Source organism: Sinocyclocheilus grahami, unplaced genomic scaffold (genome assembly GCF_001515645.1).
Source record: "Sinocyclocheilus grahami isolate Dianchi unplaced genomic scaffold, SAMN03320097.WGS_v1.1 scaffold798.1, whole genome shotgun sequence".
Classification (NCBI taxonomy): Eukaryota; Metazoa; Chordata; class Actinopteri; order Cypriniformes; family Cyprinidae; genus Sinocyclocheilus; species Sinocyclocheilus grahami.
The window spans coordinates 104,867-120,002 of record NW_015505977.1 but is presented as its reverse complement, the minus strand read 5'-3'; the positions used below and the strand labels follow the sequence as shown (position 1 = coordinate 120,002).

Below are 15,136 nucleotides of genomic sequence, written 5' to 3'. Positions count from 1 at the left end.
AAAAAGCCAACCCAGAAGTTTGTAACACCTTGGTTCCCTCAACAAAAACTAAATGATTTTTCCATTGTTTTTTAAAAAAACAATAAACTCTGTGACCAACAAATGTTTGTGATTCTCAATGTTCATCACATTTAGTTTTGTTTGTAGAAATTCTGCAGAAATGTTAACAGGAATCCACACAATCTGCAATTTCATTTGAGGGACATCTGCCCCCAATACATTTCCAAATTCAAATTCAATGAACCGTTAACACTGGACTTTGACATGTTTACCAATATAAAGCTGCTTATTAGCTAAATGTTCGTGCATAGCTACACTAAAATCTTCACAAATGAACAACTTTTATGCATTTTGAAACCTAAATACAACTGCCAGAAGTAAAAAGCTAAGTGTAAGATATAAACAAACTATACCACAGTCGCATGACTTTAACATCACCAAGCTTTAGACAATTCTTTCAATCTTCATTTAAACAACATTTTAACTAAAAGTTGGAGTTAGAATTGTTTGCAAGACTAGTGAGTAAAATGTAGGGTTTTAGCATTTTGATGTTTAATGTCCCAAAACAACCTCTATATTAGCCTTTCAGCCACTTGTTAACAACTACCTTTTTCAAGACAAGTAAAAGCTTTAAAACATATCACTGATGTATTTCATGTCTTACGACAAAATGTGAAAACATTTTGAGATTGTGTTAATCCTTATTTCAGGCATTTAAACAAAACCCATTTAAAAACACTGACTTCAGTATAAAAGAAGAAGAAGAAGTGCTCAAATGCTAACTCATTTATGGGTTTTGGCCTACAAAAATATGCCATTCCTGCGGAACGCTATACAACAAATAAAATGGAAGGACACATTAAAGTCGATATGTCCAAATCATAATGCATTCAAATACTACAACTACAACCCACCTACAAAACACTGACCTCTCTACAACCTCCCAAGCTGCTAAAGTAGGGTAGTGCGTCTTTGTTGGGTAAGTATGATTGATAGAAAGCCCCCACAAACCCCTTCAGCCCACTCCGCCATGGAATAAATGGGTGACAACAAGCCCAGTTAAAACAAGGCCAAAAGACTGTTGTAGGGCTTGCAGATGTCTTGATTCAACTTTCCAGGGCCAAACTTTAAGATGTTAGTGTTAGTGTTAGCATCCATCAGGTTTCTTGACATGCTTGAGTGCTAAAGCAGTAAAAACTCACATCAAAGTCACTGCTGCTTTTATGTTTGTCCAAAAAAGGCCTGAATTAACAAATTTACACACAAGGCCCATACCATATGGAACTGCATGCAACTTGATACTGGATTTGCATGGTGGTTCAATGCTAATGTACGTGAAGGAACCTATGTGCCTCCTCACATGAGGGTTTTTACCATAGAGGCAAATGCGGATAAAGGAATGCGGTTATCCCAGTTTTTGCGGTGGGGGTAGAGGTCTAACATGCACAGCTCTCTGGTCACATGTCAGCACTTCTGTGAACTCACACCCCCTTTCTCAGCCAATCACAGCGGGCGCTGCGGTCAATCCCATGGCAGCATTCTAGGATCTCAGCTGGTGGCCTGCACCTCCAACCGCAACAATAATAATCAAAACAATGACTGCTAAGTTTGCTGGCCGTGGGAGATCCCAGTGACATTCAGATACCATAACCCAATGTTTTCAAACTCAATTCCTGGAGGGCCAGGGCTCTGCACAGTTTAGCTCCAATCCTAACCAAACACACCTGATCCAGCTAATCAAGGTCTTCAGGATTACTAGAAACTTTCAAGCAGGTGTGAGTTGGAGCTGGTTGGAGCTAAACTCTGCAGAGCTGCGGCCCTCCAGGAATTGAGTTTGAGAACTCTGCTGTAACCGAATTGAGGCCAGTGTACATTTACAAAGCACCACTTCTATGAAAACTGACAGATCTGAGAGTCATCAAGGGTCAAAATGTAAGGAACGTGTTGCTAGATGAGGGAATTTCCCTTATAAAGACCAGCACTGGATCAATAGTATGATGGTTTGCTCGATTGGATTGCACCAGACCCGTTTGTAAGATCTTCTTCTTCTATATACGCCATACACTTACGCCACACAACTATGCTAAGATGTAACTGTAAGTTGTTCTGGTGTCCAAACCGGGAACTCGCTTATGCCAGACCATTTCTGCATGACTATATTATTCCTACGAGCTAGACCACTATGAACTATGAAGATTCATGCTGGTCTAAGCTGATCTTTTCAGCCAAGTAGAGGAATTAATTGATCAATAAAGGCAGGAGACGTCTCATTTATAACATTCAGGATGTTGCAGATGTCCAGATTAAAAGGGAGTGACAGCTAAGGTCATGTCCTGTCGTGTAGAGGAAGCTGCTAATGCGGAATACAGCATTCATTGTGCCGCGGAGAGGTCAATTACGAGGTCAGCTTAGCAGCGGTACTACAAACAATGTACCAACAAGACGTTTATTGCCTTGGTTAAAAAACAAAACAAAACATAGTGGTATAATACTCTGAGTCTGAGAAGGTGTTTTTAACCAAAGCAATGCAGTATAGTGTACTTCTCAATTTACTAATAACTTTTTTTTAGCAATTTTAAACACTTTTTCTTCCATGTTTTAATTTTCACAGTAAATGTATTTTGTCTAGCACTGTTCGCCAAAAAAAATTTTAAGGAATTGTTCAATTTTAATTTGATTACATTTCAAAAGATTAACTAAATTGTTCAATTGTTTAAAAGATTAATTAAATTGCCTTTGTTTGATTACCACAGTTTTTGATAATACATTTATATTAAAATGACAAATCCAGAAAAATTCAAACAGACAACAAAGACTTTGATAAAAAAAAAAAATAGTCTTATTATTATAATAAAATAAATTATTAAATTGTTAAAGCTTTATGAATTTAACTGAATAGACATGCTTTTAGATAATTACAATTTAAATAGAACATTCAAATGGAATCCAGAAAAATAAACCAGAAAACACAGAATTTGGAGGAAAAAAAATAAAAATAATTTACAGTGCCCTAAAAATATATTTTTGTTAAAAATTTAATAAACTGATGTTTAATTATTTAAATTTCATGATTTCAATTAATTAGAGATATGCTTTTACATTACTAAAATATAATCAATATATAACATTGTAACAGAATCTAGAAAAATCTAATCTGAAAAAAAAAAAAAATTGGGGGGAAAAATAAAAGATTTCATAAGGCCCTAAACGTCCTTGCATTACTGTATTCTGGTTTACTCATACAATTAGAGCCATTGTATGTCTTGCAGTTTCTTATTAGCAAACTTGTCCACTTGTATCTCATAAAACTCTCACAGTATACATGCAATTACATAAAAACTTCCAGGAAGACTGTTTCTCAGAATTTTACATTAAAGCACATTCTTTCCTAGAAGTACTTCCCGAAGACCACCACTCCACGCCCAGACCCACGCCATTCACATCACAATCTTTCAATAGGGTGTCTAGGGTTTGAGTGATGTTATCAGATAGTTTGCTTCAATATCATGTCGCGTCAAGGACAACTGTGGATAGAGGTCACATACCAAAGGCCTAAATGTTGCATAAGCCCAGTCAGCCACCATTGAGTATAATAATATTCCTCCACGTGACATTTGTTGTGGGCGTCATTGAGGCGGCTTGTGTTGCGATTTGTCTAGAGCGGATGGGCTGAAATTACCTGGTTTTCCTTCCCAGGCCAGACCGAGAACCCCACTGAAGTCTCTGTTGGTCAGGAGATAAGACAGGCAGTAGTCGTTCCAGTTCGTCTCGGAAAACAGACACAAAAGCTTCTCAGGCCCAATGTGGGTCTTGCCCAAGGGACTGCTGGGATCTTCTTTGGTGATCACCTGAAATAGTTAGCGACCTGTTTTATGTCATTCCAGGCTGTGCATTAAAATTTTTGACATTGGTGAAGTAGGTCAGGATAACTGTGGATAGAGGTCACATACCAAAGGCCTAAATGTTGCATAAGCCCAGTATAATAATATTCCTCCACGTGACATTTGTTGTGGGCGTCATTGAGGCGGCTTGTGTTGCGATTTGTCTAGAGCGGATGGGCTGAAATTACCTGGTTTTCCTTCCCAGGCCAGACCGAGAACCCCACTGAAGTCTCTGTTGGTCAGGAGATAAGACAGGCAGTAGTCGTTCCAGTTCGTCTCGGAAAACAGACACAAAAGCTTCTCAGGCCCAATGTGGGTCTTGCCCAAGGGACTGCTGGGATCTTCTTTGGTGATCACCTGAAATAGTTAGCGACCTGTTTTATGTCATTCCAGGCTGTGCATTAAAATTTTTGACATTGGTGAAGTAGGTCAGGAGGCATGAGAGTAGAACACTGTATGGCAGAAATGATATGTGAAAAGTGCAAAATAAGGACCGGACCTTATGGTGAGGAATTTAAGTTTGAAATTAAATCTAAAATTAAGAGGCAATAAAACAAATACAAAAAAGATTAAATAAATATAAATAAATATTATGAAATTATTTAAAATCAAGAGGCAAAAATACAAATGACAATAAAACAAACAAAAAAGGTCAATAAACTAAATTTAGAGGCAAAAAATAAATAAATACTGAAAAACAAGAAAATACATAAATATTTTGAAGTTTTCTGAAGTTAAGAGGTAATAAATAAGCAAAAAAAGAAAACAGGGCAATAAATATGAAATGCTCTAAAGCTGACAGGCCATAAATACTAAAAAAAATAAACAACAACATGAAAATAAATAAATATTATGAAATGATCTAAAGCAATAAAGAAATACTAAAACAAATGACAAAAATAAATAAATAAATTTCCAATTAATAAATACTTTAGACAATACAAACAATTAACGAAAAAATAAAAATATTAATAAACTATTTAACATTAAAGGGAATAAATTATATTAAATAACAAATGGGTTAATAAATATTAAGCAATTATATAAAGTTAGAGGCAATAAATACTAAAAACAATAAAACAAAAATAAATGAATACAAAAAAAACAAAATGGGTAAATAAATCCTTTTGAAGTTGAGAGGCAATAAATACATTCTAAAAATAAACAGGACAATTAAAAAAATGTCAAAATATATATAATACAGCTGTAATTATTTTGTTTAAACCATGACCAAAACAAGGACCTTACGGTGAGAAATTTAACTTTGAAGTGCACCAGCTCTATGCCGTCAAACTCGGCTTTGTCGTAAATGTCGTTTACTGCTTTCATGTAGGAGGCAACCTGCAAAACATATTGGTGCATTAAGCTTATGATTAACTGACTTCACTTTGACACCTTATTAGACAGAAATAGTGACACAATTACAGACGAGAGGACAGATTCATTTTGCCACAGTAATCTTATCATATTATTTGATCAATTGAGACTTGAGCTTCAGTTGCAACAGTGAATCCTCCAGAGAGTCTCTTGCCCCAGTCACTGTCAGTGGATTGAGGCACATTTCGCCTCAGAAGGAATGAAAGCACTCTGGGGTAAAAGTGCCTGGTGAGGAATGTGAGTGACAATCTGGCCTATGTTCCTTACAGTGAGCAGGCCAAGACCAACATATTAGCACACAGCACTGGGTGAATATGGAAACGTGGAATAACACTGTGGCATGGCACACAGCCCGAGTACCTACACCCAATTACACAAACACTTCTGAATCTGAAAAAATAGATACAGTGGGTACGGAAAGTATTCAGACCCCCTTAAATTTTTCACTCTTTGTTATATTGCAGCCATTTGCTAAAATCATTTAAGTTCATTTTTTTTCCTCATTAATGTACACAGAGCACCCCATATTGACAGAAAAACACAGAATTGTTGACATTTTTGCAGATTTATTAAAAAAGAAAAACTGAAATATCACATGGTCCTAAGTATTCAGACCCTTTGCTGTGACACTCATATATTTAACTCAGGTGCTGTCCATTTCTTCTGATCATCCTTGAGATGGTTCTACACCTTCATTCGAGTCCAGCTGTGTTTGATTATACTGATTGAACTTGATTAGGAAAGCCACACACCTGGCTATATAAGACCTTACAGCTCACAGTCCATGTCAGAGCACAACAACATATTAGAGTTATATAAATGTACATACATATTATGATTTTTAGTATCATTTAATATTTACATTAATATTCATTATCATCATAATTAGCACCAATAAAATTTATTTATTTATTTAGATTTGCTCAGTTTATTTATATTCTGTTATTATATTTAATATTTAAGGGTATATTTTTTTTACACAAATTGCTATAGATAAGTAAAAAAGGGAAGAAAATTTTACAACAAATATATATTATTAAGCTTGTAAATTGTGTTATACAAAAAATATGTTTTACTGGTCTAAAACAAATCTTGTTCAATAATTAATTATTAATGTTTATTAATAATATAAAAAATATATAATTAACATTAAATATTAATATTAAATTTCAATATATTAAATATTTCATAATGAATATTACATATTAATATATGAAATATATTCATATATATCTTAATTAGTGCTGTCTAACGATTAATCACATCCAAAATAAAAGTTTTTGTTCACATAATATATGTGTGTGTGTACTGTGTATATTTATTATGTATATATAAATACACACACAAGCATGCATATATTTAAGAAAAATATGCTATTATATATTAAATATATTTATATATAATATAAATGATATGAATATAAATATATACATGTAAATACATGTAAATACTTTCAAAATATATACTGTGTGTATTTATATATACAAAATAAATATACACAGTACACACACATATATTATGTGAACAAAAACTTTCATTTTGAATGCGATTAATCGCGATTAATCGTTTGACAGCACCAATCTTTATTGATATTTAAATTGTGTGAATAGTGTATTATATACACTACCAAAACTTCTTTTTAAAGAAAAAAGCATTTTTTTTTAAAGAAATTAATACTTTTAATCTGCAAGAATGCATTAAATTGGTCAAAAATGACTGTAAAAATATTTAAAATTTTACAAAATATTTCTATTTTAAATAAATGCTGTTCTTTTGAACTTTCTATTCATCAAAAAATTCTGGAAAAAACGCATCACCGTTTCCACAAAAACATTAAGCAGCAAAATTGTTTTCAACATTGATTGAAATTCAGCTTTGCATCACAGGAATAAATTACATTTTAAAATAAATTCAAATAGAAAAGAAGTTTTAAGGTTGCAATAATTTTTCACAAGATTACTGTTTTTACTGTATTTTTGATCAAATAAATGCAGCAAGTCACTTCGTGTAAAAACATTAAATCTTAATCCCAAACTTTTGAAAGCTTTTTTTTTTTTTTACTGATCAATTTTGCTGGGCACAAACATAGGGACCAAAAACAAAAGACTTATTAACAGTTTTCTCCAACTCAGAAAGTAAAGTAAAAAAAGCAACAAAATAACAAAGAGCCATTATCACTTAAAAGGGTGTTTTTCAGTTATTCATTTGGCAGAAACATTGCTTTTCAGGAATTCCGTACATGCAGTGATTTGGTAAAACAATAAAAAATCACCAGCTGTAGAGAGTAAAACAAAAACATTGCGTAACCGTCAAAAATAATACGCAGACAATGGGAACTACCCCCAAAGTAAAAGCTCAGTGATCTCAGCCGCAAGGCAGGCGGTCCAGCCCCCAAAATACACCAATCTGGAAAACTCGTCAGATAAAAGATAACAAACGGTTACTTTAACTTGTGGAAATCCTGTCTTTTATCTTCAGCATACAAACATTACATAACATTACGTTGTACCAAAGCAGCTTGAAGACCTTTGTTTCTCACAGCCAAAGTAAAGAACTTGGCTTTGTTCCATTGGTGACATACAATCCCACCATTTCGGAGAAGTCTCCAGTGGGATCAAGGAAGGAACATGCTGTGAATCCCACTTCGTGGAGATTGGGTACCGAAGGGGGGCAACACTTTAGAGTCAACAGGAAAAGTATTGTGTTTATCAGCCTGTAGCTGTCGAATGAAAGAATCTTTTGAGTACTAGATCTTGGGAACTCACCTGAGCCACAACAGCTTCAACACTTCCAAAGCGTTTGTAGAAGCGGTGGTCTGCATGGAGGTGCAGAAGACAGCTGGTTTTGGACTGGTCGACCTTCCGCTTTGACCTGGACACTGGTATCTGCTGTGGGTCACAAGACGGAGAACATTTCACAACCTTGAGAAGGCGTCAAGGGAGAACTTAGGGAAAAGCTCACATCTGGTTTTTCAATGCTGCCACCGAACAGGTGGAAGTGATGTGTTGTAGTAAATATGAGCTTAAAATATAGTGTTATCTGATTTAAAGACGCGACAGGTTGTCCTTGCACCCATTTTGGGGTAAATGGCTTTAACCCAACCAGGAGCTTCAAACAATAGATAGATTGGACAGATAGTACTCTTTTCCATACAGCAGGATGCCTCCTAAAAACAGGACAAGGTGGTAGAGCAATTACAATTACTGAGTGACATTGCGAAGCATTGATGTAATGTCGGCCACCTCCACGTGCAATCTTCTAAAAAGCTCTGAACATCTGATTTCAAAATTATTTCCACATTTAGTGCTCCTTTTAAAGAACTTATTTGGGTTTGTAAGTACACACTGTACAGGACAAAACTGGAAATGAGGTGAAGTCATGTCTGACCTCTTGGTGGTTTTGGACAAGATGCTGCAGCCGCTCGGCACCACAGAAGCCAACATGAGCCTGTTTCAAGGGAGCACTGTCTGTGGAAAAACATATTAAAGGGTTATAATATGGGAGTCGACTGCTAAGGAGATGTAAACAAGGGATACAAATGTTGTAATTAACAGTGTTGTTAAAGTTACCTAAAAAGAAAGCTATTAAAAATAATTTTAATGTATTGAAATAAATCTGAAATAAGATGAAATATAAATTAGATGGAATAACCTAAACCTATGAAAAACTAACTGCAATAGGTTTAAGTATTAAAATTACAAAAAAGTTAAATAAAAATAAATCTAAACAAAAAGATTTAAAAAATAAATGACAAAAGCACATAAAATTACTAAAACTTCAATTACACTAAAATTAAAATGAAAAATAAAAAGCGAATTCAAAATATTAATAAATAATGATAGTACTTAATTAATATACTTAAAAAATAAACACTGGTAATTAATCAGAATGTTGCTTTGATATGAAAAGGGAAGCATGTAAATTAGTTTCAGTGAAATTTTAGTAGTTTCAGCATCCTGAAGTTCTTTCAAAGAGATTCTTCTCAGAAAAAAAAGAAGCTTTTTTTTCTATAAATATCATAAATATTTCATAAATGTTCATAAATAATTATTTGGGCCTCATTCAGGAAACACAGAACAAATAAAACATGTAAATCTCTCACGAAAGATACTGTAAGATTTATGTAAGAATGGTTTTATGAACAGCCTGCACAATAAAAATTGTTGTTTGTGGTTCACGAATGAGGCCAAATACATTCTTATTAATGTCCTGTGAAATAAAAGACTAGATGACACAGACATTTTGACACAAAAAAAATTGCAAAAACCTTGGACCCTTTTGTACAGTCTTGAAATTATGAATTCATTGCAAAACCAACATGCTTGCTCAAGTGGGACTTGGGCGACTGTATCTTTTCTGACCTCTGTTGAAAAACCTCATTGTAACATAATTTCTAACTGTACTAAACTTTGCTAGACTTGACTCTTACATGTACTTTATAAATGGCACAATCTTTTGTTATTTTATTTCTCTAATTAGCCTGAATTTAACTTATTTTTTATTATTGTCTTAATTTGAAAGGAAGAACAAAAATTTTACTCTTTCTGAAAAACCATGCAAAGTCATTGTGTGGTTGTAAGGGTCCTGCTAAGGTGGTTTTAGTGTATTGCTGGTTGTTAGGGAGTTTTTGTTGGTTGCTAACTGGCCCAAATCAAAAGTGCCCACATTCTTAAAAATGGTTTATAGGTATTCATGGTTCCATGAAAAACTTTAACATCAGTGGAACCTTTACATTACACAAAAAGTTATTTAGAGTGGTAAAAGTTTCTTTAGATTATTAAAATGTTCTTTACACTAAGAAGATAATGGTTCTTTTGAGAACTTTTTGCTGAAAGGTTCTTCCAAAAATGGTTCTTTTATTGCATCCCAGCAAAAACAACCGCCTTTTGGAGCCTTTACTTTTAAGAGTGCAGTCCCAAATCTACTCTACAATAAGTCATATAAATTATGGGATTTTTTGCCCAATTTTATCATCTGCAAGAAAGAAAATGTATGAAAACTTAGAAATATAAAATCAAACAGGTGTACAATTATGGGGGGTTCACACCATGGATGATAACTAAAACTATAAGGTTTTAATAATTGTTATAGGGAATTCCACAGTACAACTATAACGAACAATATAAGGAACAATATCACTGTAATCACTTTCAGAACAATTTTTTTTCCAGCTGATGATCAACAACTTTGACAGCCAAAGAGAATCCACTCAGCTAAGCTTGATGATTCACAGAACATTACAGTGCATTGGTGTGGATGCTAATATAGTTATCGTTACAGTTATCGCTCTTGGCTTTAACCCCAAGTACAGTATTACCAGTAGTAATCGCAGGCACCAAGTTTAAATCTCACACACCACAAAAAGGTAATATTACGTTATATTTAAAGTCTTTAAAATCTGACACTGAAAGTGGAACCTTCTTCATAGTTACATTGTTGTTGTTAAAAACAATTCACTTCAAAAACGTTCCTACAAAGGTTAGAGTGCTTCAAAAGCCTTTCAACAAATAAAAACACATTGATCGTGTTGTTTTATTATGATTCTTAAAGAATAACTTAAAAGCATTCTCATGGAAACGTCAGTCAACTATAAAAAACAGCTGCACTGATTGTTTGTGATAGCGGTGCATCGTGACCCAAACCAGACATAACAAAGCTGGGTTACATAGACGGTATGACCTTAAAACTTTTATTTGACCCTCTAACTCTAGCACTTTCTATTCTATTTTAATTCTACTTTATCTATATGTATCTTCTTTTTTTTATTTAAAAAAACAAACCAAAAAACAAACAAACATTAGCTTTCTATTTTTTCTATTCTATCTACTTTTTTTTTCTTTGTGTGTGTGTGTGTGTGTATAATATATACTGTATATATATATATATATATATATATATATATATATATATATATATATATATATATATATATATACACATCTTGCTATGTGTACTGCGTTAGGCTAACCGAGACTTGTCATTTGCATTTATATATTGTTGCTCTTTTGTTAGTTTTGTCTGCTTTTATTGTCCTCATTTGTAAGTCGCTTTGGATAAAAGCGTCTACTAAATGACTAAATGTAAATGTAAATGTAAATGTAAAACTTAAGGTAACTGACTCTCAGACTTCAATGAGAAGGTTTTACATTATGACTTCACATTCAGGAAGGTCTCAAGAATGACACAAATCAGGTTAAACATTAATCCGAAGCAAAAAAAACAAGCTCATGCAAAGTCAGGTGGTTGACATCCACAACAGCCTGGTTAAGTTTTACCTACACTGTAAAATGACTGGGAGTTTAGTTGGGAATAAATGTCAAGTTGTCTCTAACTAGAGAAGCAACGTGATTGGATCACACCATCCTGGTGTGCAAGAATCAACCAATAAGAATCCTTAAATGTAAATAAGGTGGCAAGCAAGGTCCCACCACTGGTTTCAAATCATTCTTTGGAACATGATCAGTTTCTACAAACAAAAAGGCTAGCAGAGTCGTTCCTGGATCAGTGAGTTTGAGTAGAGAGAAATGGAGCATGTGAGAAGAAAGGGTAAATGTGGGGCATTGACCCATTGATGGAATTACTTCCAGACGTTGGCTTCATCCTGCGAGCGTCTCTTTCAAGTAGTTGTGCATGCGGAGACCAGGGCAGAAAGGTTTCGGGAGTTGTTTGAGGGAAAATATGCCTGAATTTGTCGAGAAACAATCCACATATAGAGGGGAGCGGAAATTAAAATGAATGTTTATCCAAGAACACTTGCAGAATCAAAGACTAACCTGGAATAGATCTTGTATTTTTTATAAACCCAACCAGCACCAATTACATTGACGTCACTGAAATATACAGTATGGAAATCAAAACCAAGCATTTAGATATGGCAGTGAGCTGATGATGAAATACAAACTTGCTAAACTGTCCTGTTTCTGTGTTCATATCTATGTTTTTCATGTGGTCAACTCTGATTGGTTGTTTCCTTTACCCAGCCAGCTGCAATGAAACCTAATCAAAGCTGCTCCACTTCCTGTTAGTTTTAACTTCCAGATGGCAGACAAACCATGGCATTGTTCATGAGTATAAATAACAGATCTGATTTGAACAATCAGATTTAGTCTTCAAGTGACTCAAACAGGAAATCCGTTACTTTAAATTGCAGCAAATTAGTATAATGTTTAAAAACAAACAACATAAAACATGGGCACAATTTCAAGTAGCTACTTTTGGATGCCAATTTAGTATACATGTATACATATATATACTATAACACAATGACACAACAAAAATGATTATAACAATAAAACTACATTGCTGTATAACTACATTGTTTTGTTCGATTTTCAGTAGTAGAATGGTAGTTTATACTTTTGTAAGTGACAGTGGGCTATTTTCCTGCTGTGACTGTGTGCTTAAAGGTGAAATAGGTGATTGTCTTCAGAAACATTTTTTGTTATGCTGGTTGAAAGTCTCTTCACATCCCGATAGTAATCATTAAGTTAAGTGGTCTAAATGTATTTATCTGTATTTATATATTCTGTGGAAGGTGTAGGCCCAAGAAATGTTCGTCCAATCAAAACGCTCGGTCCGAGCGTTTTAATTGGCTTTCCTACCTGCCTGTCAACGTATGTATTAGCATACCTCTGCGCACTCGGTTCGCGCAGACAGAGTACGTCATCAGCACATTCACGCACGCTGTGCAGACAGAGCGAGAATGCCAGACAAACATCAACAACCCGATCTTCCTTCCTGGTATTGTAGTACTTTTACTAACTGTACTATAAAGTTTTCTCACTGGTGAATGGCGCATGATGTAGCCCAGCGGTTCCCAATTCCAGTCCTCGAGCCCCCGCGCTCTGCATATTTTGCATGTCTCGCTTAGTTAACACACCAGATTCAGATAACCAGCTCGTTAGAAGTGAGCTACGTGCATGAACTGTGTTCCGATCGATATGATCCCTACACAGTGTTCATTGCTCCCTACTCCCTGAGCAGGGGAAATCCGTTGTTTACTTCACTTCGGAACATGGGTTGGAATTGGGAACCGCTGATGTAGCCTATTGTAGTAACGTTGTCTCTGGTATTCTGGTCTGTGGAGAAGGGTATAACTGCAGATCTCCAAATAGGGGAGGGAACTCCAAAACGAGGTGGGAGCTCCAAAATAGGGCGTGGCTTCCTCCCATTGACAGACAGGCACATGACACGCATGCACAATTTTCCCCCCAATCCACTTCAGTGCAAACTCCGCCCCACAGCTGATTCTAAAGATTTTATTGGTTGTGTCAATTAAAGTGTTGATTTCCTACATTAAGCTACAAAAAATGCTAAGCCCTAAGCCTACCCCTCACCTGACCCTAAACTTAACCAGTGAAATTGACTGCACGGCAGGATTGGTGCTGAATAGCGTGGTAAAGAAAGATGCAGTTCAGGAGATAAACAGTAATAAGATTATGCGATATGAGATCGTTCCGTAACTCCCCAACCGGACCTCACCGGACAATGGCACCTTTTTAGTTACACCCAGCATCACTACCCCCTCCTACCCTGCGAATTTTGAGCCCCGGAATGCCCCCGTTGCTTAGAACAAAGCGATAGAGTGAAATCTTTCCCCTGCGCTGCGCTGGGACGGCTCGCGGGAGAGCTCGTGGGTGATTCCCATTTATATCATTAAGCAGAGGTTCAAACTCCAGTTCGAACACCACTGGCCACAAGCTTTGGGCTCTGCTCTCACGGGTAATATTTACTTATATAGCATATTTTATTTTAGATGAACTAGAAACACGTTATATCTACTTGGGTCTGTGAGCATAAATGCGTTCAGGGGGCGTGGCTTTGGACTGCGATTGCAGGGAGGGTGGGACGTTCGTTTTCAGTGCTATCAGGCTAAAGTTAGCATTTTCCAAGATCTCCTACTGCACCTTTAATATTCATCAAACAACAAAAGACAAATTCAAAATCACACACTGCTCTTGAGTGAAGGACTTTTGTAGCTTTAATAAGAAACAAAAAAGTTTAATTCTTACAGTGAAGACTATGCTGTTTTATTTTACATTTGATTATTCATTTCTGTAGTAGGCTGTAAACTGCTTGAGACTTGCATAAAAAACATTAAAGCACAGTTTGTTTCATTTGTATCTTTTTATTCTATTGTATTCCTTTGCTTTTTTATTACTGACAGTTTAATTATTTTCAATAATTTTGAGGACTTTTTGTTTTGAAATTCCGCTGGTCTCTAAAATGTAGATGTCATAGCAACCTTATTTACAGGAAATATGTATTTGATATGTATCACTATCTTTAAATAAATCACTCATATACAGTTTTGGTCATATGGCCCCCTCATAATCGTGTTAAATAATCGTGATTACAATATTGACCTAAATAATCGTGATTATGATTTTTGCCATAATTGAGCAGCCCTTCTGTAACCAATGTCATCAGTATGTTTTGCAACAATAAGGTTGTGAAGGTCTTGAGAGAGCTCTTTGCTTTTACCCATCATGAAATGTTTCTTGTGTGACACATTGGTCATGAGACACCTTTTTATAGGCCATCAGTTGAGACTGAACCAGCTAATATTAATTTCCACTGACAAGGGGCATGATTGCTTTCTAATTACTGATAGATTTCTGCTGGTGTCTTGGCTTTCCATGCCTTTTTACACCTCCCTTTCTTCATGTGTTCAATGTGTTTTCCCTGTGTCATTCCACAGTCACAGAACTTAATTTCTGAACTTATTTGTTTTATTTTCTTTCTATGTATGGATTACTTGGGTTGTTACCGACATCTGTTGAAAATTTCATGTCAACAGCACCTTTAGAAATATATTTACTGAGAAAAATGGTGACGTGTTCAATACTTATTTTACCCGCTGTATATATATATATATA

The 15,136-nt window shown here is 35.1% G+C and overlaps 1 protein-coding gene across 1 annotated transcript in view; it reads right to left on the bottom strand.

Annotated features, from left to right (window-relative positions):
* LOC107561888 (disintegrin and metalloproteinase domain-containing protein 10-like) overlaps positions 1-15,136 on the bottom strand; it is a gene marked incomplete at its 5' end in the record, with an annotated part of 21,095 nt that overhangs the window by 4,354 nt on the left and 1,605 nt on the right. Inside the window, 5 exons of the mRNA XM_016246420.1 lie at positions 1,203-1,242; positions 4,030-4,238; positions 5,130-5,222; positions 8,024-8,146; positions 8,646-8,725. Coding sequence (XP_016101906.1) covers positions 1,203-1,242; positions 4,030-4,238; positions 5,130-5,222; positions 8,024-8,146; positions 8,646-8,725 — 545 coding nt within the window. The remainder of the gene's footprint in view (positions 1-1,202; positions 1,243-4,029; positions 4,239-5,129; positions 5,223-8,023; positions 8,147-8,645; positions 8,726-15,136) is intronic.